Source organism: Eptatretus burgeri, chromosome 11 (genome assembly GCF_056783735.1).
Source record: "Eptatretus burgeri isolate ZD-2024b chromosome 11, Ebu_testis_v1, whole genome shotgun sequence".
Taxonomy (NCBI): domain Eukaryota; kingdom Metazoa; phylum Chordata; class Myxini; order Myxiniformes; family Myxinidae; genus Eptatretus; species Eptatretus burgeri.
The window spans coordinates 19,641,298-19,668,555 of NC_140971.1; the positions used below are offsets into that span (position 1 = coordinate 19,641,298).

A 27,258-nucleotide genomic window follows, 5' to 3' on the forward strand; every position below is an offset into this window, starting at 1 on the left:
AAGTACACTTTTGTTCAGATACCCACTTAGATCAGGTTCCTATGTCACCTTGGAGCCAGGATAAGGAGATAAGCGTAAATTTCAGTTATGCGCATTAAAAATCCAAGATGGTGACCTAAACCTGTGCCATTGATCATCTGTACTGATTTCTACTTATCACCATTGGATTTATTTCCCCCAAAAATGTAGATTTAGCCACTGGAATCATGATCCTAGGTCATCTCGAAGTCAAGATATTGATGAAGCGGTTCAAGAGAAATAATTTTGTAAAGATTTTCGCTCAATCCAATATGGCTGTCAGACCACGTGACATCAATTGTTCGTGATTGAAAAAAATCACGAATACCGAAACAGAAACACCTCCACAAGAAAGCAAAACAGAAACACACAGCCACAATGATTGCAAAGAAAAAAAAATTACCAAAATAAATATCAGCAAATCTACTCTGACAAATGGGAGAATGACAAAAGAGCAGGAAGATTTGAAAAAGAGCTTGACAGGATAAGGATCGACAAGGAAGGCTAATTGAAATGGCTAAGAAGAGGTCAAATTAATTGGGATGGAGAACGAGTCTTCATCAATGCTCAAGGACACTGCACCAATGCCTTGAAGAAAATGGCGGGATTGAGCCAATCTGACAAATGCAAGTTTTGTGGGGTAGAAACAAAGTATCAGTCACTTCCTTTCAGGGTATAAAAAAAACTCCTGTCGAAACAGTTATACATATCCATGATAGCATCTGCAGAGTAATCCACTGGCACATCTGTAAGCATTTCAATATCCCCGTCCCAGAACATTCATGGAAACATAAACCAAGTCAGATCCTTGAAAATGAACATAAAATGCTCACGTGTGACAAGATGATCTCGTCAAGTGTGGACATTGTCAACAAAACATTGCATCTGGACAACAACAACTGGAGGCTGCCCAGGCCTCGGTGACGATCCTGAAAAGAACCCTTGGACCAAAACTTTGAGAACAAAAATACTTCACAGCTTGGTCTATGAAATGAGACCCTTTTCCAAAATGGAGGTGGATACTTTGAGTCCTCGGAGAACTCAATTCCACCTTCTGAAACTTGTAAATGGAGACTACAACCATCAGGAGATTACACACCAAAATTACACCATACGGTTCAGGGGTTCAGTGGTCATTCAGGTCATTGTGGAATTCAGGATTTCAGTGGTCATTCAGGAAGGGGTTCAGTGATCATTGTAAATATAACCCTCAGAACAAATTTATTAAAAAAAAAAAAAAACGTCACAACTTGTTTCCCTCGAGATGGGTTTGTACAAAAACACAAGATGGTAAATTAGAGATTTCAGAGGATTCTGTTCCACCTCCGGACACCCATCTAAGGAAATTCCAACCAACCAGAGAAGTCGTATTTGGCTGGAAAAGGCTCTTTCGAAAGATGGTCCATGGATTAATCAGAGGCCAGAGAGAGGAGCAGGAAATCTGCTTAGAATTCAAGAATGCAAGAGCAAGTTGGATTGATTGGTCTTTCATTCTGAAGCCGAGGCCGTACGATCAATTTGAAAAATCAGAACCACAGCACATTTCCATTCAGGTTTCCCTTTGCATTGCCTTGCTTCGGTGTAGGTCACCATCTTTTAGGTACGAAGAATCGAGGTATCTTCCAGGCAATAACGAACAGGGTGAAGGTGACCTGAAAATATTTTTGATTGCACTTTCTCCAGTGAGGAAGAATATCGAAACTTTACTATGAAAGAGAGCTCTCCTTGATGAAAAAAAGCTGAGCTCGTGCCACCCTCCTTGAAAACAGCAAAAAAATGAATGCCTTTTAGTTTGTTTTCCTGAGACAAAGTGAAATAAACATTTCCTTTGCACGAAAGAACGTAAATTATACTGTGGGGCATTGTCGCACCACAGCATGTTCACAGTCTGCACGTGAGACTTATCATGAGGTACCGCACACATTTCATGTGAGGTACCGCACAGTTTCATCTTTTGCCATTTTAATTGCCTCTCCTCTGAATAGTCAAGCATGGTGATGTTGGGCAGTTACTCAGTTAAATCCTTCTTGATGTCTGAGGTGTAGTGTCAAGGTGCTTTTGAGCATGCTTCTGACCCAGTTCATATTCCATAGTTACAAACAGAGCAACACTGCCAGGCAACCCTTTCTATTTGTCCTGAATGTATTATGTAAACAGGCCTTAGATAATTGCTGATCAAAGGTTATTAAATAAAATGAGATATTTATCATTGTCCTTTCTTCAACAAGTTTCTTCTACCTGTACCCCTCTGCCTTAATTTACTGAAAGATCAGGTATTCTGAGATAAATTATTACATTTGTGAAGGAAAGGTTCCTCTTGCTCAGTGTAAAAAACAATGTTGTGTTGAAATTTCTCATCATGTAAATGATGTTGTTTATTTTTTTATGATTTCAAAATGGAGTGTTTTGACTGTGATTGTAGTTTGCTTTACTGAAAGGGTTTACCCAGAATGATGATTCAAAATATTTGTATTGAGTGACTTCTTTTTTTTTTTTTCATTACAATTGCATTCCTCAAAATATATTTGGGTGTCATTATCTCTCTATAATTCCAGCAGTGTGTGTGTGTGTGTGTGTGTGTGTGTGTGTGTGTGTGTATGTGTATGTGTATGTGTATGTGTGTGTGTGTGTGTGTGTGTGTGTGTGTGTGTGTGTGTGTGTGTGTGTGTGTGTGTGTGTGTGTGTGTGTGTGTGTGTGTGTGTGTGTGTGTGACCGCTGTTTCTTGACAACCACTGGTCCGATCTTTTTTTTTTTTTCATTACAATTGCATTCCTCAAAATATATTTGGGTGTCATTATCTCTCTATAATTCCAGCTGTGTGTGTGTGTCAGTGTGTGTGTGAGTCTGTGTGTGTGTGTGTGTGTGTGTGTGTGTGTGTGAGTGGGTGTGTGTGTGTGTGTGTGTGTGTGACCGCTGTTTCTTGACAACCACTGGTCCGATCTAATTGAAACTTGCCAGGTATATTGCTGGGGACATGAGGATGTGCCTTTTCAAGGTTTGATATTAATCGGACAAGTGCTTCCCAAGTTATGGCCATTTATTTACCAACCAATGGGAAGACGCGTTGTTGCGTGGGCGTGGCCGATGGGGAAGGGAAGCACAGCCACGTTCCCCATTACGGTGACAACGTACGGGCTTCCGGAGAGTGATGAGTTCGTGTATTCTAATAATTTCTCGATTTCTTATGCGCATTTATAGATAAACACAATGGCCCAAGTTATGATCGTTTTCATATTAGACGGTGTATAAATTTTGGGAACATCAGAGTGCTGGTATGCTCCGAACCAGGAAGTAATTTTTTTCTCTCTCTTCTCTTCTCTTTTTGTTTTTCCTTGCCACGACATTGGGAAAAGGTAAAATACGTTGGCGCCAATTGAATAATTGGGTATTAAAAAAAATTGCGAATAATCGTAACTGCAAATAATATCAAACTTCCGGGTCACGCACGTACGGGCACGTGAGAGCGAAAAAATGGCCTGTGTGGTTTATTTATTTATTATTATTATTATTTTTTTTTACGGGCACGTACTAGTAAATATAATTATGGGGGTGATTCTTTCTCTAATATTGAGGTTCATGCACGAACAAGGAGATGGAACGTTTGAAATAATTGTCTGGTAGTGGGGCAAATCTGAGACACAAGCAAGGGAATGAATGAACAGAATGAGAGGAGGAAATTAAACATTGCAACCTGAAAGCGGTTCACTTCCGATTCTGGTTTTGAGCTTCAGTGGTGTCTTCTTCATCTCTCTCGACTTTCTCAAAAGATGTTTTCTCGGTCATTTTTTTGTTGCCATTTTACTTGCATGTTGTTGTCTCCGTGCTTACTGGGTGTTTCTAGTTCAGTTTTGTTTTAAAACGTGCCAATTTGTGAATATTCTTCGGACTTTTCATTTCGGGTTCTTTGAGACCTCACCTTTTCCTAGGTTATGTGCACGATCATTTTTCTTGTCTTTTTCTCCTTATTACCTGCAGCTTTTTATTTTCACCTCAATCCCTTTACCACTCTTTCAAGTCCTCCCAACTATACTCTCTGTTTAATGTCTTAAAAGATTTTAAAAACAACTAATCTTTCCCTTCTTCCCTTACACCTCCTGTCCACACGACTTCCTCTTCCTTCTCCTCCTCCACCTCCCCCCCACTGACCACCTCTCATCCAGTTTTGCAGTGAGATGGTGAAATATTTTCCCATTCTTCACGTGAAAATTGTTCTTGTTCTGCCAAGTTTGAAGGGGATCGTCGATGTACTTCAATCTTCAAGTCTCGCCATGAATGTTCAATTGGGTTCAAGGACTTTGATTGAACAACTCAAGAACATTTATTTTCTTTTTATTCAGCCACTCCAGTGTGGCTTTAGCTTTGTGCTTCAAATCATTGTCCTGCTTAAATGTAAATCTCCGACCCAGTTTCAGATTCATGGCTGACTCGAGCAGGTTTTCATCAAGGATTCTCCTGTACTTTGCACCGTCCATTGTCCCTTCTATCCTGACATGATTGCCAGTCCCTGCTGATTAAAAGCAGCCCCATAACATGATGCTGTCACCACTACGCTTGACAGTAGGGATGGTGTTGACTTGGTAATGTATGTACAGTGTTGGGCTTGTGCTGACGTAATGCTAAGAATTTAGATGAAAAAGTTCAAATTTTTATCTCATCTGACCACAAAACGTTTCTCCACATGCTGCAGTATCATTATGATGCTTTTTCACAAACTCCATATGAGCTTTTACATGTGTCTTTTTCATTAATGGCTTCTTTCTTGCCACCTGTCCATAGAGGCCAGCTTTGTGAAGGGAACAGGATATTGTTGATTGATGAACACTGACCCCATCTCGGACAAATAGCCTTGCAGATCTTTCAAAGACATTGTTGGATTTACAGTGACATCCCAAACCGGTTTCCTGCTTGCCCAACTGCTGAGTTTGGACGGGTGACCTAATCTGGGAAGAGTCTGGGTGGTATGATACATTTTCCACTTCTTAATGATGGATTTCACCATACTCAGAGGGATAATGAGTGACTGAAATCTTCTTATAACCCTCTCCTGAACAGTACTTCTCCACCACTTTGTCTCACTTCTTTGGAAAGCTCCTTGGTCTTCATGTTTGCCTTGATAGTTGACCAAGTGAGTTGCACCTTAAAACTCCTTTGATTAGTGGGGGAGCTTAATTTTAAAGTGAAACCACTAATTACATGCAGATTAGAGGAGTGTGTGAGGTGTCATCCAGGACTCTTCTTCAGCTGGAGAAGTGTGGGAGGTGTCAATTATTTATATAATCGTAGCCACCTGGGTGGCTTAGTTGATTTGGTGAGAGCTGATTGGCTATTCCCCCCATTCACAGGTGAGAGATTTGGGTGAGTCTTTCTATACATATATACATATACATTATACATATATAATTATTTCAGTGTTTCTTCACGATTGAGAGATGAGGCAAAAAATGATATAGCATGACATTTCCAAAAATTGGACGGATTCGGATGGAACTTGGTAGATGAGTTGCATAATCGGTGACAAGAACAAGCAGAGTCCATTTTAGTTCATGTCCGGATGCAGATACGGCCGATTATTGGGATACAAAACATAAACTGTTCAGCCTGGTGGAGAGGTATGCGCTCTTCTGAGTGTCATTCTAGTTACTTGTTTATCACTCCTGTGGAATACTTCGTTCTCACTGTGAGGAACACAGACCGAAATAAATCAACTCCTCCAATCATTCTCATTTTCTGCACAATGGACAGGATAATTCTGCAAATTATCTACCTTTATAAAGCAGTGTGTGTAAGTCTGCCCCCTTTCAAAAGGAAAATTTAAGAAGGGTTTTTTTTTTGGACACAGTCGAGGCTCATATGAGAGCAAACACACATCTTTCTATAATTCCAGCAATCTCTGTGTGTGTCTATGTGTGTCTGCGACCGCCGTTTCTCGACAACCACTGGTCCGATCGAATTGAAACTTGCCAGGAATGTTGCTGGGGACCTGAGGATGTGCCTTTTCAAGGTTTGATATTAATCGGACAAGCGGTTCCCAAGTTATGGCCATTTATCTATCAACCAATGACAGGACACGGTGCTCTGACGTCACGATTGTCACAAATTTTTTTTTTTTAATATGATGTCACAATTGACACTGGGACTTGATTATGTGCCTTTTCAAAGTTTGATATCGTTCTTCTTCATCCGTTTCAGCTGCTTCCCAAGTGTTTCCCAAGTTATGGCCATTTATGATACGGTTGGTCCGATATAATTGAAACAATGCCCCAATCCAGTTTTTTTTTTTTGCACGTATGGCCACGCACGTACGGGCACGCACTAGTCTATCTATAATTCCAGCATCTGTGTGTGTGTCTGTGACCGCTGTTTCTCGACAACCACTGGTCCGATCTAATTGAAACTTGCCAGATATATTGCTGGGGACCTGAGTATGTGCCTTTTCAAGGTTTGGTATTAATCGGCCAAGTGCTTCCCAAGTTATGGCCATTTATTTACCAAACCAATGACAAGACACGTTGCTGCGGCCATTTATTTACCAAACCAATGACAAGACACGTTGCTGCGTCGGCATGGCTGATGGGGAAAGGGCGCCATTTAGTTACCGTGGCGTAGGAGTGGCAATGGTCAATGGCAGCGAATGTCATGGCAAGCAAAGACAGGGAGGTAAACTTGATTTTAATTTGGATTTTAATTAACTCTGTGTGTAAGTATCACAGCAGTTGTTACTTCAATGCAAGTGATAATTCGTGGAATGCATGTGAACATTCCGTACGGGCACGCACCACTTCCGGATAGTGATGACTTACTGTATTATAATAATTTCTCGATTTCTTATGAGCATTTATAGATAAACACAATGCCCCAATCCAGTCGTCATTTACGAGAGCGAAGGAACTGTCTGTGTGGTTGTTTGAAAGTTTTTTGTTTTTTTTTGGTTTGCACGTACAGGCACGCACGTACGGCCACGCGAGAACGAAGGAACGGCCTGTGTGGTTGTTTGAAAGTTTTTTTTTTTTGGTTTGCACATACAGGCACGCACGTACGGCCACGCGAGAACGAAGGAACGGCCTGTGTGGTTGTTTCTGGCATGCGGTTTGAAAGTTTTCTTTTTTTTTGCACGTACGGCCCCGTACAAGTAATATACAACAAGGGGAGCAGGAGACAAGAGGGGTGGGAGAGGGAAGGAAAAAAACAGTATGGAACAGAGACATAAGGAGATCTGTGGAAGGGAGAGGGATGGGGTGCAGTACACGGGGTAAACAAGATGGATACTACAGGAACTTTCAGGAAGGAAACAGGGAATACGAAGGAGGTGGATTAGCGGGGGTAGAAAAGATCGTGGTTTTGGATGGGGAAGATTTGAGATGGTGATGAACAGCTGTTTTGAAGACCTGGAGGGAAGAGTGTGATTGAAGAGAGTGTGGGAGTTTGTTCCAAAGGCAGGAAAAAAGAGGAATGAAAGCGTGAAGGTGAGCAGTGATTCGTGATTTTGGTAGTTTTACCAGAAGGGGGTTGCTGACAGACCTTGAGCACCCTGCGCAAATATGGGGAAAAGGGGGGGGTGCGGGGGGCACATATCTTTTAAGGGTTTTAAGGCCAATCTTTGAACACGACTGTGTGTTTACTGCGGTCTATTTTTCAGGATAAACAAAAACAAATCGAAAACCATTTTCCATAATAGTAATTACGTCTCTTCTATTGTTGATGGAGATGGTGAGTTGCAAACCAAGCCTTAAGGGTAGTGAAGAAGCGTTTAAAAAAATAATAATAAATACAAGGCACAGGAAGGTGAAATTCGCTGCATGTGATGTGTAATGCTCGGATAGTAAAACGAGTGTTAATTTACGTCTGTAGGATGTCTAATAAATGAAGATATGAGCACACGATGCTGGGCCGATGCTTCTGACTTTGGCACGCTCACAAGGCTGTACGGTCGAAATGAAACGTCCCAGAAGATAAAGAAAATATGTTTGCATTTGCATATGTAGTGTTTTAACATCACGCTTCTTTTCTTGTTACGAAACCTCATATCTTCCAGTCTCCTTGAATATTTTGAATACAATAACTCCAACCCGTTATTTCTGATGGGCTTTCATAGTAGTTTAGATGACAAAACACATTCACCAAAAGAAACGATCATTTTATTGACATTTCAATATATGGCAACCAAAATATTCCCGCTTGCGTCATCTGTTTAAGCATTTGTGAATGGAGGACATTTCCATCTTCATCAAAGGTATCAGATCAAAGCCTTTCAGTCCTGGTTTTCCTGGAAGGAAGGAAAATAATTCAAAATTAAAATAATACATTCAAGTTATTACATTCCTTTGATACCAATCATGTGTGCAAGTGCAGTCAGCGAGACATGAATCCACCTTACCAAATTGAGGTATCCTTGAAAGGGTAATGTTATATCATTTTAAAAGTGAATGGGTTCATTAAAAATTAAAAAAACACATCATTGTCTTTAAAATATGGTAACTCCAGGAATCAATATAGTAATATGATAAAGGATCGACTTTGTGTCTACACTCCCTTCTGTGGTCTCAGTGGCTTCATGGTGACTTTTTTTGCCAAAGTTGTTTTGAACTTTTTCTGACTTGATTTAAGTGGGTGAAGGTAAAATCTGTTCGACTTTACCTGGCGAATGTCACCATCTTGATGACTACACCCACCACAGCACCCAGACGAAATGATATGGCCACCATCTTGGTTTTCTGGTGGGCCTAATACATTAGGCCTGTTGGCCTCTGCTGAATCTCCACTGCCTGGGTTTTTTTTATGTGTTGCAGGTTGTGACCACAGTGTGATCATTTCTCACTCGTTAAGGCCCGGTCACACCTTGACGTTTTAGCCAGCGATGGCAACGTATTAAAATGTATGTAAAACGCTGGCTTACGTTGAACTTTTGATGTTTTTTTTTAAGATTCGGACGTATTCATAGCGACTTGGTCTTATGTATAACGCATTGGTAACAGACACAGAACGTTTCGTTGTGTTATAGATAACTTATACCAACGAATGCTGAACCTGTTGTCGGCCTACACGACCGATGCCCAACGATAGTCTAACTTAGGCATAGCGCGTTGCACGCATCGCCGACGATGTCGTGACATAGCCTATTAAAAGGCTGACGCACAACGATTCGAATCATAACTGCCGTAGAAATGGAAGTGACAACATCGCGGTCACACCTTGGCGATATTGCTAGCGTATGCCGACCTAAGAAAAATGTGTCTAAAACGTTGGGGCACGTCAAATACGGTATAAGTAAGTTTGGTATACGTGAGTAGAACGCTAAAGTACGCTATCATACGTCGTAGTAAGTAGAGTACATCAAGAAATTTTAAACATGTTCAAAATTTTACGACGTACTCGGCGTATGACACACGTTCCGCATGCGATGGGGATAAGTTTTACACACGATATGTGGACGCTTACACACGTCCACAAAGGCTACTTATAAGCTACTCATAAGTCGAAACACGTCGCGGTAATGTCTTTTTTACGCGAAACTTATTTCTAACTTATGTTTGACGTGCTTTGAACCAATTCTTTACGTAGTCCCAACACACATCGACGTATGTAGACGTATTCCAATGACGTCTTCCGGTCGACAAAAAAAAAAAAAATTAATGTGTTTCTAACTTACAACTGCCATATAAAGACGTGTTCCCAGCAGTTTTGGGAATTGGTATTTAAAAATGCTGCTCATAAAAGGGGAACCCAACAGTGTTGTCGATGTCCATGTCAGCAGTAACAGTATCAGTATTAGTATTAGTAGTAGTTTGTTCATGTTGGCAGTAGTAGGTGAGTGTGAGGGGGAGGGTGTGGGTTATGATGGATCGTCCTTGCGTTTAACGATTTAACCATTTAAATGATAAACTCAACGATTTAAATGGCTGCATCTCCACTATTGAAAGTAGATGCTTGCAGCTCAACAATTGGATATTTTTTACACTCAACGACTTTTAAACGGTACCACTCAGCTATTTTCATTGTTTACAATGAACGATTTCAATTGCTGTCACTCGCCTTTGTTTTTTGACGCTGGGGTTTGGAAATTTGAAGCGTTTCTTCTGAACGTGTTAAAACGCTCAAACTCGACTATTTTAAATAGACGCTGCCGATGGACAATTGGAATCATAGCCAAGCTAGACATCGAAGTGTGAACATCCTCGTCATGCCGAAGAAAAGTTTGAAGAATGCTGCAAATAAGTGTCCTGGCCGTGGCCGTGGACGCTGACGCAAGGACGATCCATTATACCGACGTCTTTCAGCCTATGAGTAACTTAAAAGTAACGTCTGTCGATGTGTGGCAACGATCGCGTAACGTGCCAACTACACGTTAATCATAGGTTAGAAATAAGTTTCGGGTACGCTAAACATTACCTCGGCGTGTCTCAACTTATGATTAACTTTCAAGTAGCATGTGTTGATGTCTGTCAACGATCGCAGACCGTGCATACAACTTGTGGCCAGCGTAGCGGAACGTGTGAGTCATACGCCGGCATACGTCGTGAAATTTCAAGCATGCAAAAATTTGAGGACAACCGAAAAGTACAACGTTTAAAGCCAACGTACAACGACGTATGGCAGTGTTTTTCAGCGTGCTCTCAATGTTATCAAAACTTACCCATAACGTATTCAACGTGTGCCAGCGTTTTAGAAAAAAAATTCAAAAATCGGCATACGTTGGCTAAAACGTCAAGGTGTGACCGGGCCTTTAGGTTTCTGTTTTTTTATTTTAAAATGTGTGTAGGCTATGTGTGTTTACGAGGTCCGTCTAAAAAGTAAGGGGACTGACTTCACAGAAATTTTATTCCAAAAAATATATTGAAATCACAGCTTGTCCCCTTCAAAATAGTTTCCCTCCAGTCTCACACACTTGACCATCCTCTTCTACCACGCTTCGATGCACCCCCGGAAGGCTTCTTCTGGAATCCTCCGGAGCTCCGTTGTCACAGCCCTTTTGATGGCCTCCACATCAGGAAATCGGGTCCCCTTGATCACCCCCTTGAGCTTGGGGAATAGGAAAAAAATCACAAAGGGCCAAGTCTGGTGAATACGGGGGTTGCTCCAGAGTTGGCACGTTCCTCTCCGCCAGAAACTGTCGGATGCTCAGGGCACTGTGAGCAGGGGCGTTGTCATGGTGGAGCAACCAGGCGTTGTTTTTCCACTGATCCCTCCTCTTGTCCCGGACTGATCTCATGAGGCGCCGGAGGATCTCCTTGTACACGTATTGATTCACTGTTTGACCCTGTGATAGAAACTCGAAGTAGACGATGCCCTTGATGTCAAAAAGTGTGATGAGCATCACCTTGACCTTCGACTTCCTTGCTTTCTTTGGTCTTGGTGATGCCGGACTTTTCCACTGACGACTCTGCCGTTTCATCTCGGGATCGTATTTGAATATCCACGATTCATCGCCAATAATGACTCTCCCGAGCAGGTCTGGATCGTCGCCGAGGCACTCGATAATGTCTTGACAGACAGTGACTCTTTGCTGTTTCTGGTCCTCGGACAACAGCTTGGGGACTATCTTTGCGCACATCTTGCACATTTCGAGATTTTCAGTGATGATGCTCCAGACAGTGTCCTTGTTGATCCGCACCGTGAGTCGACGATCTGCGCACACCATCTGCTTCACACACTTGACGTTTTCCACTGTTGTGCTCGTTGAAGGTCTTCCAGACCGTAGATCGTCTTCAACCTCCTCCCGTCCCTTTTTGAACCTCTTGTGCCATTCAAATGCACGTGCACGTGACATCGTTTATTCCCCATAGATTTGCTGCAGCATTGCGAAGGATTTGGAAGGTGTTTTGTCAAGCTTGGCAAGAAACTTCAGATTGGCTCTCTGCTCACGACTCATAGCGTGGCGACTCAAACTAGACAACGTGTAAATAAAAGCACGACCTGTAAAAAAAAATCACACAATGAGCGCAGTCAACCATCACCAATCATATATATTGCTGGAATGTTGTGAAAGACTGTGACGCAACCTGTTCATTCAAGTTGTATAAGTGGAGCACACAGCAGGCTCAGTCCTGTTACATTTTAGACGGACCTCGTATATGTATGTTTGTATGTAATTTATGTTTGCCAATACCACAATAAATAACAGCTTGACATGATGTCAATTCGCAGCTTGATGGAGTACTCTTCTCCCATCTGGGCTGGTGCCCTCACCTCAAATCTTGTTCAGCTTGATGCTAAGGAAAGCAAGGCCGTCAATATAATTTGGATATCTCATGATGAAGTCGAGTGTCTTGGCGTTTTACTTCCACATCGCAGACAGGTTGGTGGCCTTTCTGTATTGCACTCTGCCTGGTGTTGGCATAATGGTTAGGGTGGTGGGCTTGGAATCCTATGATCCTCAGTTCAAATCCCACTCGGCTGTTGAATTAATACCAGGTGGGGTTGACTCTGCCTGACATCCTTCCGAGGTTGGCAAAATGAGTGCCAGCATGTTGGATTACTGTGTCGGAGTGGCGACCTGTCCAGGATTGTGTCCAATAGCCAAGGAGACTGCTAAGGCAGCACCAACGCTTTGCACAGAGTATGGTCCCATTGGATGGATGGATGGATGCATTCCACCGTCACCTTTTTGGTCTTGCACCCCTTGCCATACATTGGCTTTGTCCTGCCCATGTTTTTGCAGGGCAGACATGATCTGCCAGTAAACCACTTCTTATTAAACTCCCAAAATCCAGACTCATTGCTTACTTCTACTCATTTGTTCCTCTTTTCTCTTGCTTGTGGAACAACTTCCCCAGTTTGTTCAGCCCCATTCTTCCCTCCAGGGTTTCAAGACAGCTGTTCCCCACCATCTTCTCATTCCCTATCCATACTCATGATCTCTTCTACCTCATCCCCACTTGCCCCCCCCTCCACCCCAAATGACCCCATTCCCAAACACTCCTCTTTTCCAGGTTATTGTGATCTTTTCCCCCTCTACATCACACCTTTTTATTTGTTAGTTGTCGGTTAGTTTGTTACTTTTTTGTTTCATCCCCGCCTTCCCTTTCCTTTTCTTCCTGAACCTATCTCGTTTCATTGAGATTGTGTGCAGTTTCTTCACCCCCATGTGGCCTTCTTCCCCACCCCTTGATCCCACCGGTGGCGTTTCCCCCTTTCCATTCTGCTCTAGCTCTTCCACGAGCATCAATCATGTATACAAAAACAAACAAACATCCCTTTGTATAAAGGAAATGAAAAATTCATCCCAATTAAACGATAAACACACCTTGTGCATCATTCAAATTGTTCACTTTCACTTTGAGTTGAGAATGGATCTTATCGATTTCTTCATTCAGCTGTTCCTGGTCTGCAAGAGCGGGATTAAAAACGTTAACATAACACCTTTCAAACAATCAGAAGTACTTTTAATGTACAAATCTGTATAAATATTCAGCTGTTCACAGCAAGTGCTGGGATTGTAACAGTTTTATTTTGAAAGCTTTCTCTCATCTTTTGTTCTTTCTTTTTTTTTTCCATCATAAAATGGCTTTTATTTTGTACTCGCAAATACCACCCACTGCTTTGCTGACGGGAATACTAAGGAGGGGGAAAGAGCGAGGAGGTGTGTGAGGGAGCGAGGAGGTGTGTGAGGGAGCGAGGGGGGGACAGCAAGGAGGGAGGGAGAGTGAGGAGGGGTGGGGGAGCAAGAAGGGAGGGAGAGTGAAGAGGGGTGGGGGAAGGGAAGAGTGTGAGGTGAGAGTAAGGGAAGGCAGACGTGCAGTGGAGTGTCAATTACGATTCATACTCTCTCATCAAAATGATTATACATAGAATAACAGTGAAGATGGAAACAAAATAATGTCTGAAATCCATTTTCAACCGGTCATACTATAAATACTGCCTGGACACGTTCAGAGACAAACACCGCCTGGACAGGTCCGGAGACAAACAAAAACACCTGGAGATAAACACTGCCCGGACATGTTTGAAGACAAACACCATCTGCACAATCACTGCCCAGATATATATATATATATATATATATATATATATATATATATATATATATATATATATATATATATATATATATATATATATGAGGATGCTGCACTGTATTAGGAGGGCGCAGAGTGAGGATGGGACTAAGAGAGCGGGGTTGGGGGAGGGAAGTTAGCAGAGAAAGAAAATGTTACACTTTATGAACAACCACACACACACACACACACACACACACACACACACACACACACACACACACACACACACACACACACACACACACACACACACACACACACACACACACACACACACACACACACACACACACACACACACACACACACACACACACACACACACACACACACACACACACACACACCGGCAATTTTTCGGGAATCCGCAGATTGGAGTCAGTGTGATTACTGACTACAGTAAGTACTGTATACAACCCAGCAATCTCGAGTAGCTTTCACCCTTATTTTTGGGGGAATTTCACGAAACAAATGATTTTAACAACGTTGCGTTACGTTTCAAGCAGATGTGCATAAACATTAATTTTTATAAATAGCTGCCAATCGTCATGTGACGGGTGGAAAAAAAAAATTAGCTCTGTAATTTAGAAAACATGTCAACACGGCAAACAGCCCAGAAATCGGGTGTTATCAAATACATTTTACTTTGAAATTCACAAAGATAAACCTATAACCTTTGCTGTTCTTGTCATACATGGTGATGACAAACTTCTCAAGGACGTTGTAGTCTGCATTTTCCACGACTGGTGGGTACTGACTTAACTTCTTGAAGACGGGATTCATTAAAATTCATCAAAGACCTCAGGGTGAGTGTGTTCCAAAGTGACCATGTCTCTAAGATGGATGTGAAGCCATCTGGCATAGTTCACATTGTTGTTTGCAAAGAACAAGGGGATTAGAGCAGCCAGTGCTTCGCAATACAAACCGAAGTTGGCCTCCCTGAAAGACCTGACCAATGAGAACGTCACCAATTCCATTGACAACACAAGATCCCAGAATTGAAATTGAGGACTCTCTTTTCTGTGTTTCTCACACCAGTCATCAAAATCCAGAGCTTCTTCATTCTCTTCTACACAATGATGCTCATATGCTTCCTTTTGGAGCATGTAGAGATGACACGCTGTAACTTGGTGCATATGGCGTGTTCTTGTGACACTTAAGGCAGAAAGAAAGGACTCTGCCATTCCAGAAGAAGCCACCCGGACTTCACAAGAGCACCTGTCCACCCACTGCTTTGAAGTAGGGTTCCAAGAGACCTTAAAGCAGCCATCTCGATGTGGAGGCCCCCAAACATGACAACAAATTTATCCTCACCATACAGGTCAGGCCAGTGCCACTGGACTTGTTTGATAAGTGCATAAATAGGCTGGTCTGCAGTTATCTCAGCGACCTGTCCTGGGTTGAGGTGTGCAATAGTATCCCTGACTTTGTTCATGGAGTGCCTTACAGTGGCAACTGAGTGAGCTTCATTACGAAGGAGGGGCAGAAGTGCTGTAATACTCACTTCAAATGCAAGACCTCTCTTTTTCTCTGCATGATGGGCTGACCAAGTGATGTTAACATTGTCATGTACTTCTTGTGTGAGGCTAACCTTCTGCAACCACTCATATTCATTGGTTAGGGGGGAGACTTGGCAGAGATTCATATGTAACTTTGCCTTTGGGAGGAGAATGGTTCTTTGTTGTGAAGAACTCAGGATAGACATTTGTATACGAGTCGGGGATTTCTGGGACTTTCTTTACTTTGGTATTCTTAATTAGAATTGGTTCCCGTACTTCTCCTTGATTTTCTGATGTTGTATGTTGAAAGATGGATATGCTGGTTCCATGGAATGATGTGGTCGCCGTTGTGGAAGAGGGATTATGGTTGATGTTATCCATCGCAGATGTGCTGAAAAGACCTTTCCTCAGTTTGGGAGGACAAACCACACCTTCCTCTACATATCTGGCTACAGCTGCATCTCCCAGCTGAGCTGATATGTCGAGTACTCGATCATATGGAATACTGAGACCATGGTCATGGAGCATTTCTACTAGGTGTCTCTTTCTTGTCTTAGCATGAACAGACATCCTTATGTAGACCGGAAATGGGGTTTCTCTGTCTCTGGAATGCCTGTGTGTGGCAGCACCTTCTTTATTTGGCAAAGCAGTTGTATTGAAGGAGCTGAGCCATAGCCAGGTCAGTTGTAGTTGCTCCAAACCTCAGTTGAGCCTTTATATCTGCTCCATGCTCAATCATGCAGACAAATTGGAGCAAAACTGGAGGTAATGAATCATATACTGAAGTCTCATGAAGATTGCCCTCATATTTACATTTGTGATCAAGCATGTGCCTACTATACGCAATATCTTGGCAGCTTTGGCGAGAATGATGGCATCAGAGTAGGTTGATGCTTCTGACATGACAGGACCGACATCCTTCTTGAATGTCAGAAAAACATCACGTCCATCCTTGTAGGTTTCCAACTCAGGTATCTCTGCCAAAAGCTTTTCTTTCAGTCTGGTAGAGTTCACATCAGGTATATCTGTTAAAAAATTGTTCAAGTCTTTCCTTGTAAAGACTCACCAAGTTAGCAAGTCGAAACAAAACAGGCCCATCACTGCTGTTTCTTGTCTCAATGACATAGGTATGAAGTTCAGAGAACACCAAAGGGAAGACTTCCTTTTCTTGGGATGACTGGACGTTTTCTTTGTTCTTGGCTGCAATGTGTGCCCTCTCTCTCTCTCTCTCTCTCTCTCTCTGATACAGAGCTGTTAAGCAAGAGTAGTGGTATTTCAGTTCCAGGGCAACCACATCTCCACCGCTCAAGACAGCCAAAAGCTTGCCATCATTAAGATTGCGAGCACATTCATTAAGCCTCTCATTTAGCTGCATGGTCATGACTTGTCGCAACTTTGACTTTGGTTGTATCTTTTCACACAGGAAACACCGTTGCACTTCCATGCTAGTTCTTCGCATTTGTGAGTGCCCTTCTCCTGGATCATTTTGAATTTCAGCTGCTCTTTTAGTGGCACGCTCAAGTTTATAGCTGTCAAACATTTTGCGACAATTTTGGTGGTACTTGGCACTATTTTGCCTCAGTGTATCCTCAATACCACCTCCTTCATCCAATCTGGATGGGTCTAACCTGATCGGTAACTGGTGGATTGCCTGAAATTGTGGTAGGTTTTTTGCTATCATGGAATAACCATCAGAACTACACTCATAACGGGTTGGGGGAGACTTCGACTCTTCTTTTGTATCAGTCTGACAGAGGCACATTTCCTCCAGTCAGTTTTAGGAGTACAACTCAACGGATTATTCGTGGATATATTGAACAGGTTAAGGCCGAGGGTTTATCCTTTTACCACCAAAATACATAAGCACATTGAGATATGGGATACAACTTGGTTCATACATACAAATGCCCTACACCGAGCCCGATCGTTCATCCAGTGCCATTTAAGTCCCGTGCGATCTGTACACCTTCCGGGTAACTGAAGCCGTTACCCTTGGCTCGGCTCTCCCGTGCTGGCACATCCTGTCAATTCAGGTGCGGCTATCTAATAGTGTAATACTACAACTAGCTATACTTCTAGCTGAAATATATACAGGGGCTTATTAGATAGCATTTGGGACACTCAAGTATACTACAAACTACAGTTTAGGTTAGTAAACTCCAGCTACAAGTAGTACACTATAAGCTGACACTGAACCCCATGCTGAGTCTCACAGCAGTGATGTCACCAGTGTGCCCTGGTTGTGCTTTAACATCACTCTTATTCACATAATGTAATAGAGCTTGACCGCATCACCTCAATACATGATCACAGATGTTGTCCAGCAATATCTGTGATAATTTTGTAAGACAGCTACAAAAGTACTGATGGCCACCATCTTGCAATGGCCACCATCTTGAAACCATTTTCGAATATTAGTGACAAAATAGATTTCTCCAGTCAAAATACAATCTATTTAACATTTGGATCAATAGCATGTTCCTATTTATAGATGTTTAGCACTGAAAACCCTTTTTCCTATTTTATGAGACGGCCATCTTGAAAAATGGTGGCCATTTTGTTTTTCAACGTGGGTAACGTACTTTTCTGAGAGAATGGGTCCTGAAGCACATGTATACCAAATTTGGAGCTTGTACCATCAACTGAAAGATTCTTGTGGGATACCGACTTAATCGGCCCCACTAAATAGGGCGTTGCTACGCCCAGTGCCGGATTAAGCCTCGGCTGGCCCTAAGGCACATTTTGAAACATTAGAGAATGGCCTGAAAATTTTTAATTAGATCTTGGGCTCATGGAAATGGACCCCAGACAAAAGATGAACTGATTCAAGAACAAAATATTTAATACAAAAAAGACAAATATTTAATGTGAAAATAATTTTTGGGCTGAATTTTTGCCTGGCCCTAAGGCACATGCCTTGTCTGCCTAATGGTTAATCCAGCACTGGCTACGCCCCTTCGGCACACGGATTAGTAATAGTAGTACGAGTAGTGGATAGGGTATGATCTGAAATGGTGGTAAAGATCTCTTGAAGACCTAAAGGAAAGAAAGAGATTGAAGAGAATGTAGAAGAAAGAAGGAACAGTGAGTCTGGATTTAGGTAGTTTCACCAGAAGGGAGTTGATGGTGGACCACATGTTCCCTGCAGAAACCTTGGGGAGATAGAACATGGAAAGAGCAGAGGGTGCAAAACCAGAAAGGAGGTGGTAGAAGACAGAGTAGAAGACAGAAGACACCACCAACCTCTTTGCGATGTCAAAACAATGTTCTCCAATAGTTAAAATAAAACCCAATATCACTGTTCATTACCTTTTTGAAGCATCTCCAGAGTTTGAGAGTTGGTCAGTTTTATAAGCGTTCTTCCAAAACATACCCACACCTTGTCTGGAATGCAACAAAAACAACGGAGTTAGAGTCTACGAGGATCAATTGAGAAACTGAGAAGAGCACCTCGGCAAAAGCGACACTTAGTAAAATAAAACAATGGGAATCAATATGGGATAAATCTTGTGGATCATGTAAAGTACAGTGTCCAATTAAAATATATTACAAAAGTATGAATTTTCTTCAACAAAAATATGTCTGCAAACACGTTCCATTGCCTTCCCACAACAGGCATTTTTGTGAGATTAATTTACATTTTACAAGTTAATAAAGAAAATTTCCAAAATGTCATAGTCACTGTGAAATGTTTATTTTCTGGCCAATCATCGAGGCAACTTGTCCATTTGAATCCCGCCGAATGGCACATCCACATGATGTTCACCAGTGAAACAATCATACATTGGTGCTAATCCCACAGGTGATTGGGCTGACAGGATGGCCGAGAGGCATGCACATTCACCTCTTAGCTGTCTGTCTAGCCTGGGTTTGAATCCCAACCCAGCTATAAACTGTCATCACAGTGTTTCACAGGCAGGGTGATTCATCAATGTGTGTGCCGTCCCTCGGGTGAACATTAAACAGGATTTCCCATCTGATGGCATTAGTTGGTGGATGTTAAAGATCCCACGGGGTCCTTTACAAAGAGTCGGAGAGCTATCGCCGGCACCATGAACAAAAAATTCTGAAATTCTTGCTCTAAGCTTGTGTGCACCCTGTCCTATATTGAAGTAGCCAAAGGAAAATCCTATGTATCCCATGTGGTATGCACTTGATAATGAGGTTAACCAGACTCGATACCATTGTGGTTAGAGTGTCCACTCTTAGTCCGGGAGGTCGGCGGTTCCATTCCGAGCTTTTCCAAGTCATAACAACGATTATAAAAATTGTACGTGCTGCTCTCCTCACTTGATGCTCTGTATTTAAAGGATAGAACACAAGCAAACCCCATGGGTTGGTATCTATCAGGGTTGATTCCACACACGTGAAAAAGAGGTTTAAAACTTCGAGGTTACATGCCTTGTGGCTCGGTTTTTGACGGAATTTAAAAAATGGCTCTTCTTGTTATTTGGGTTGCCCACCCCTGGTCCAGTGTCATATCTGGTGTCAATGTCTCTATCTGTCTGCACGTGTGTGCATCATTTGTGTGACAGCTCCTGAATGAGCCTTTGACCCTGTAAAAAATGTAAAATAAATTTAAAAAAACCCCAAGGTAACACATGTTGGACAAAGCCTCAATAATAATGAAGCAAACTGCCCACGATTCAGGTGGACAAATCACCAGATCTATGTTCTATGTTGTTATGACCGGATTTATGTTACACTACACGACCCGCGAACCCGTTGGGTTCCCGTTGTGACAGCGGTTGATTTAAAAAAATCATTTCAAGAAAAAAAAAAATAGCTTCAGCCAACTACACCACTGAGGTTGCTTGCATTGATGAAATAATCCCAAAGAGTACTTGACTAAATCGGGAATTGATTTTTTAATAATTCTTTTCGTTGCCCGATTTGAACGAAACTTGATATTGCGCGTCAATGTGAAAAAAAAAAAACGGAGAAAAGAAAGTCGAAGAAATTATTGTGTGTATTCTTCGAAACACAATTTTATTTATTCATGAACACGGAAGTATTAGATCAAAATGGCGGTTTATTTTATGCTTAATAATAAATCGTTCTTTGTGTATACTAAATGCTTGAGATTTTAAAATAAATCATTTCAAGAAACAAGCTCAAATGAGCGAAGATCCTCGTCCTCTTAATGATGACGTCATAAAAAACGAATATGACGTCATTGTGATGTATCAGGTTTGTGATAAATTATCTGTGCTAATGCCCGGCTTGATTCCCACAAACAAAATTCAAACAGCTTGCCTAGTTTCGGAGATAATGGTATAGGTGATTTCCATTAGCGGCGATATTATGTCAACTTTTTTTTCTAGGAAGAATTTCCAAAATCGGAGATGGTTACTGCCTGCGCGTGGGCTTTCTGCATATACATGGCAAGTTTCACGAATATCCGATGAAAACTCTGAGTTGTGAAACAAAAAATGTCAAAAAATAGGAATGACGTCATAAAAATTGATATGACGTCATAGTGATGTATCATATGTGCGGTAATTCATCTCTGCTAATGCCCTGTTCGATTCCCGCAAACAGAATTCAAAAAGCTTGCCTCGTTTCGGAGATAATTTTTTAGGCGATTTCGATTAGCGGAGATATTTTGACGTCAACTTTTTTTTCTATGAGGAATTTTCAAAATCGGAGATGGTTACTGTCTGCGCAGGGTATTTTTACATATACGTATATGCCAAGTTTCAGGAAGTTTCGATGAAAACTGGAGGCTGTGAAACAAAAAAGTCCACAAGAAGAAGATGAAGAACAACAACGTGAGTAAGACTTAGAGATCCTCCACGAGGATCTAAAAATACAAAAGATAGCTCCAGCGAACTATATCGCTGAGGTTGTTTGCATTGATCAAATTCTCCCAAAGATTACTTGACTGAATAGGGAATTGATTTTTTAATATTTTTTTTCGTTGCCCGATTTTAACGAAACTTGATATTGCACACTGCAGGAGAATGGTGAGTAAGGTGGTCAAAAATTTTTGCGCTCTCGTGTCCCATTTTGGCTGTATTTCGGGAACATACATCCATACATGCATATATATATATATATATATATATATATATATATATATATATATATATATATATATATATATATATATATATATATATATATATACATACAAGATGAGAGTTTTAGTAATATATAGAAGATAGATAGATATACAGTTACCCGATTTAAAAATCCGAACAAATTAATAATTCATAATAATTAAATATAAAATAACATTTGCAATGACAGACCAAACTGTTTTGTAAACAGCTATTCACACAATAAACTTAATCTTCGTCTTCTTCTTTTGTATGCATCACAAGGCTGCGGAGTAGCATTATTCGCTGAGAGCGTGGCTGCCCTCTCCTAGTTACGGTTAAGGATTTTTAATTTGTCCAGGATCACCTACTCTTTGTGAAGGACACCAGGGAATATTTCACATGCACAAACAAATGCCGGCAGACGGGATGGCCATTTCACATCCACCGAGGGATGGCACACACATCGACCCCTCACCTTGCCTGTGAAACACCTGGATGACAGTTTATATCTGTGTCGCGATTCAAACCCAGACTCGACAGTTTAGAGGTGAGTGTGCGTATCTCTAGGCCATCCTGTCAGCTCACTCAATCTCAGTAAATGATCGTCATTCCACGACTGCAAATAGAATAAGATCTCACCAACACTTTTTCACATAATGCATCATCTTCATAAAGACTATCAAGTGGCACAACCAACAGTGAAAGTGAAAGATGAAGGAAGAACCTTTCATTTTTTTTTTTTTGAAAGTAATTTTGCCAAGCACTTATCCAAAGCATGCTGATCTCACCTGTTGATTTTTCCGTCCGCAGTGATCTTATAGCTTCACGGTTAAAATTCCTCTTTTGATCCAAGTCAATAACCTGGAACATGAAAACAATCAAGCTGAATGAGGGCAAGATTTTGTGCATTGTCCTTCATCACTTTATAGAATAATTATAATAATACCAAGCACCCTGCAACCGATACCTGCAGAAAACAGACTTTTTAGATCCTCGTGGAGGATCTCTAAGTCTTACTCACGTTGTTGTTCTTGTGGACTTTTTTGTTTCACAGCCTCCAGTTTTCATCGAAACTTCCTAAAACTTGGCATATATATGTAAAAATACCCTGCGCAGACGATAACCATCTCCGATTTTGAAAATTCCTCCTAGAAAAAAAAGTTATGACGTCAAAATATCTCCGCTAATGGAAATCGCCTAAAAAATTATCTCCGAAACTAGGCAAGCTTTTTGAATTCTGTTTGCGGGAATCGAACAGGGCATTACCACAGATTAATTACCGCACATATGATACATCACTATGACGTCATATCAATTTTTATGACGTCATTCCTATTTTTTGACTTTTTGTTTCACAACCAAGAGTTTTCATCGGATCTTCGTGAAACTTGCCATGTATATGCAGAAAGCCCACGCGCAGGCAGTAACCATCTCCGATTTTGGAAATTCTTCCGAGAAAAAAGTTGACATCATAATATCGCCGCGAATGGAAATCGCCTACACCATTATCTCCGAAACTAGGCAAGCTGTTTGAATTTTGGTTGCGGGAATCAAGCCGGGCATGAGCACAGATAATTTATCGCAAACCTGATACATCACAATGACGTCATATTCGTTCTTATGACGTCATCATTAAGAGGACGAGGATCTTAGCTCATTTGAGCTTGTTGGAACACCGGACACGTTTTCCATCCAATGTTCACGCAACTTTGTTAGAATGGGTTCTCCAAGGGTAGGTGCTCCTATGTTGAAAGTTTTGTGTCAGTCGCTTCAAGAAGATGCGGAGAAAACGAACTTAGAAGCGAATAAAGATGAAAAATTGAGGGTGGAATGGAAGGAAAAAACAAGTGAGGGCCTCGGCCGACGTTCCACAACATGGTCAAGGATGGTTGTGGACGCCTACGACTAGTAACTCGTACCGCACTCGGTTCTCGGTCGGGCTCACACCTCTGCCAGGCTGAACAGCCTGAACTAACATCTTCACCAAAATCGAATCAGCTTGTTCTTACCACACGCCCAACCTGTCCAGAAAGTTTCATCCCAATCCGTCCACAACATTTTGAGACATCACGCTCACAGACAGGAGTGAAAACATCACCTCAACCCAGCTTGAGTGGAGGAGGAAGTAAAACACTCACATCATTTTCATGCGATGAACGTTTATAAATTTTAATCGATGATTTGATTAAATTGTAAACATTTCATTTGAAAACTTCTGGGGCAATAAAATTAATTATTATTGTTTGTGGCAGTGCCGCTCTTCGGATTCGAGTCCATTAAAGATGCCTGGGTTGTTTGTACACGTTAAAAGATCACATGGTATGTTTCGAATCGAGTTGCAAGCCGTCGTGTGCAGGTGCCCTGACGAAATTCCTTTGAGTTCGGTGAATAATTAGTACTATCGGCGCCTGGGAGGAAAGCAGGACGTCGCCATGGCAACCGAGAATGAAAACAGCATCGCGATGAAACAAACGTGCGCACACGTGGCGGACAGACAGCAGCAGGGTGGGCGCGGCACAGAACTTGTCGCGCGAATCTCGTCGCGATTTGGAAAAAAATCTGTTTGTATTAAATAATTTAACGATCAAAGAAAAAAAATTCACCAAAGCAGTAATGCGCAAAACGTTAAAAAAAAATTGACCGATTTCGAAGTAGGCCTCAGGCTTCGAGGTGGGCCTCAGGTTAGGCCGAGGGATTCCATGCTCGCCGAATATATCATCGGTGGTAAAGCCTTGAGTGATCTGTGGTGCGGTGGACGTGGCGGAGGAACTCCCACAGGTAGAGCAGCTCGATACTTTTACTCAGGGATACCGAGGCCTCATCGGTCGCCAACGGTAAGGTCGCTAGGTGAAGCGCACGTAAACTCGTCCTCGTGCTCTCTTGAATACATCCGTATTATTTAGACACAGACCCACGATCCTGGAACCCGGTATACCTGCTGCCGATCTGCCAGCACATCTTCTGCCAATTCCTCCACCTCAGTGAGGTACTTAAGAGCTTGCTCGGCTTCGCTCGCCATCGCTGAGGAAGATCACGTGGTCGGTCGCGATTGGTGAAGTCCGCTTGGCGCGTATTTTAACGCTCTCTCTTAAGTCGCCGGTATTTTATATAATACGAGGCGGTGTGTTTGTGGAGCCATGGCCGGAGCCGGGACACTTTGCCCTGTATGTTCGACGTGCATTCATTCCAGCGACATCAACGCCCATTTGGATCGATGTCTTCTTCGTGCGGATGCTCGACCGAAAAAGGCCAGACTCGACAAGTCGGCGTGCGTGCTCACACGTTCAGCAGCTTCGAAAAGCCAAGCACTATCTCAATCGACCATGACGTCGTCCACTTGTCAGACTCGTTTACCATGTTTAACCCCATGCTCCTCAACCTCAACCTCAACATCAACAACAACAACAACTCAAATCCCATCGTCGTCGACTCGAAACCAAAGTTGTCCATCTGCAGCAAGTCCTTCAGAGTCTTCTGAACCACCCCTCTCGCAATCACCTGCTCCATCAGGAATCGCACATCAATCTCCCAGTCCAGCTCGGCCTTCATCTCAAACATGTCCCACCATCTCAGCGTCGCCTTCTTCTCTTGCAACTACTTCCAGGTCCAAGATTGACAACACGAAGAAGGCTGGTATATCAAGAGATAGGACCTTGTTGTCCATGTTCCAGTCGACGAAAGAGCATTCCCAGGTGCCAGGTGGCGAGGAGAACGTTGATACCGACGGTGTGCTCTCCCCGAACGGCTCCACACTCGTTACATCTGCTTCCGTCAACTCGAACGTCTCCGTTTCAGGCCCAAAGAATGCACGGATGGACTTCAAGCCCCTCGCTGAAAGATTGCGACCAGAAACTTTGGACGATGTCATTGGACAGGACAAAGCTTTTGGGGCCAACACGCTCCTGCGAACTCTCATTGAGGGGAACGAGATCCCCTCCATCGTTTTCTGGGGGCCCCCTGGATGTGGAAAGGTAAATGTTTTGTTGGTGTTTTCTGCTGAATGTGGTATTCTATGAGATGAAACATTTTGTCCGTCATTTGTCAATTTTGCCTTGAGGCAGTGATAATTTTTTTTGGTGTGGGGGGCGGGGGGGGGGACTCGGACTCGGAAATGCCAAGGACTCAGACTTGGCCCGATTCCGACTCGAGTCCGGCAACATTTAGTGCACAGTAAAACCTTTAGGGGACAGTGGAAGTGAAAAATAAAAAAGGTCATTTGGACCATCCTTGCCATATCGTACTCTAACCTTTTAACATGACCTTGTGTTTTTTTGTATACCACATTAAGGCTCGTGTAAGAGCGAACTCGCAGAACATATAACAAGGCAGGAGATAAGAGGGGTGAGACAGGGATGCACAAAATAGTGGGGAACAAATAGCAGGACGATGAGAGATGGTGGTGAACAGCTTTTTTGAAGACCTGGAGGGAAGAGTGGGATTGAAGAGAGTGTGAGAGTTTGTTCCAGAGGTGGGGAAAGAGTGAAGGTGAGCAGTGATTTGTGATTTTGGCTGTTTTACTAGAAGGGGGTTGTTGGCTGACCTTGAGTGCCCTGCGGAAATATTGGGGAGACTATTCACAGAGAGCGCCCTGCGCCTTGCCCTTCCCCTACTTTGTCTGTACTCTGTCCCCCTCGTATTGTTACGAATCTGGAAATCATCGCACACAACATTCAGAGTCCCGTAGAACAGTTATATCGATAAGTATGTGTTTCATAGTCAGAATCCTTCCCCTTGTTTAAAGGGAATTACATGTACGTGCGCTGAGTAATTTTGATAGTTAGCATTTTCTTTTACATATCTCCAACAAAAACAACAACGACACCTGTCCGCGCTTCCCTCCCACCATCATCCAACACCACCAAATATGGGCACGGAGCGTTTCGCTCCGGCTGGGCCCAAATATAGGCATGGGGCATTTCGCTCTGGCTGGGCCCAAATATGGGCACGGAGTGTTTCGCTTTGGCGGGGCCCAAATATGGGCACGGAGTGTTTCGCTCTGGCGGGGCCCAAATATGGGCACGGAGCGCTTTGGTGTGGATTTCGCACCAAATAATGTCATGACGCTTCTCTCGGCCAATCACAGGGGTGCGAGCATGGTCTTCCGCTCTCTAGCCAATGGGCACAGAGATAGTGCCAACAGAAGACCCTCTTCTGGGGGCAGAGACTTCAGCACGCCCCCCCCCGACAAATCACGAACAGTCAGCACGTCGCCTTACACACCCCGTCCAAACAGGAGGCGAGTTGGAGAAGGACAAATCCCCCTCCCCACCTCGGGAGAGGAGGGGATATTGAAGGAGCGATCCGGCACTCGTGAGTTGTTCTTGCCCCGCTCGCGTGCTGAGTTGCCTCCTCGCCGGCAATTCGAAGGTTGTGGGTTCGAGTCCCACCGAGCCAGGTCATCCAGCCGCACATTCGCGGTCAGGTAGCCAGCCGTTCTGACTCCCAGCCGAACTGTCCTCTCTGGCTGGAGAGCCAAATAATGACCCGACGGGGTCCAATTCTTTTGGGTGTCCGTGTGTGTGTGTTCGTGGCGCCAGTAGTAAAGGAGAACCGTTTAAGTGTCTGTACATTTACTTGATTTTTCTCTTCTCGATAACTGTTCATTTGGTCCAGTGCGGCTCTGGTACCTTCCGCTCGGGGTATGTCGAATTTGAATCGATAACAGCGACTCGGTTCGGATGGGGCCAACCGAGGGTAAGTTT

The 27,258-nt window shown here is 42.8% G+C and overlaps 2 protein-coding genes across 5 annotated transcripts in view; one reads left to right on the forward strand and one right to left on the reverse strand.

Moving 5' to 3' along the window:
• Positions 1-8,132: 8,132 nt before the first annotated feature.
• On the reverse strand, positions 8,133-24,680 carry PDRG1 (p53 and DNA damage regulated 1). Of its 2 annotated transcripts, none has more exons than XM_085845419.1 (5): positions 24,492-24,680; positions 22,345-22,417; positions 18,822-18,896; positions 13,260-13,340; positions 8,133-8,282 (listed from the first exon to the last, which is right to left on the reverse strand). In XM_085845419.1, exons 1-5 carry the CDS (start codon positions 24,573-24,575, stop codon positions 8,200-8,202), a joined length of 396 nt encoding a protein of 131 aa, XP_085701545.1. In that variant the 5' UTR covers positions 24,576-24,680; the 3' UTR covers positions 8,133-8,199. The 2 variants fall into 2 exon arrangements, with proteins under 2 accessions (XP_085701545.1, XP_085701546.1); XM_085845420.1 differs by having other exon boundaries at positions 22,345-22,439; positions 24,492-24,595.
• Positions 24,681-24,693: 13 nt separating this feature from the next.
• WRNIP1 (WRN helicase interacting protein 1) overlaps positions 24,694-27,258 on the forward strand; it is a 36,744-nt gene continuing 34,179 nt past the window's right edge. For all 3 annotated transcript variants that reach the window (XM_085845415.1, XM_085845416.1, XM_085845417.1), the window contains exon 1: positions 24,694-25,527. In XM_085845415.1, coding sequence (XP_085701541.1) covers positions 24,694-25,527 — 834 coding nt within the window. The remainder of the gene's footprint in view (positions 25,528-27,258) is intronic.

Coding starts and splice junctions, on each gene's coding strand:
- PDRG1 (XM_085845419.1), bottom strand. CDS start 24,575: ATGGCGAGCGAAGCCGAGCAAGCTCTTAAGTACCTCACTGAGGTGGAG. Junction 18,897..22,344: donor GCGGACGGAAAAATCAACAG/GTGAGATCAGCA, acceptor GTTGCATTCCAG/ACAAGGTGTGGGTATGTTTT. Junction 8,283..13,259: donor CAATTTGAATGATGCACAAG/GTGTGTTTATCG, acceptor CCTTCCTTCCAG/GAAAACCAGGACTGAAAGGC.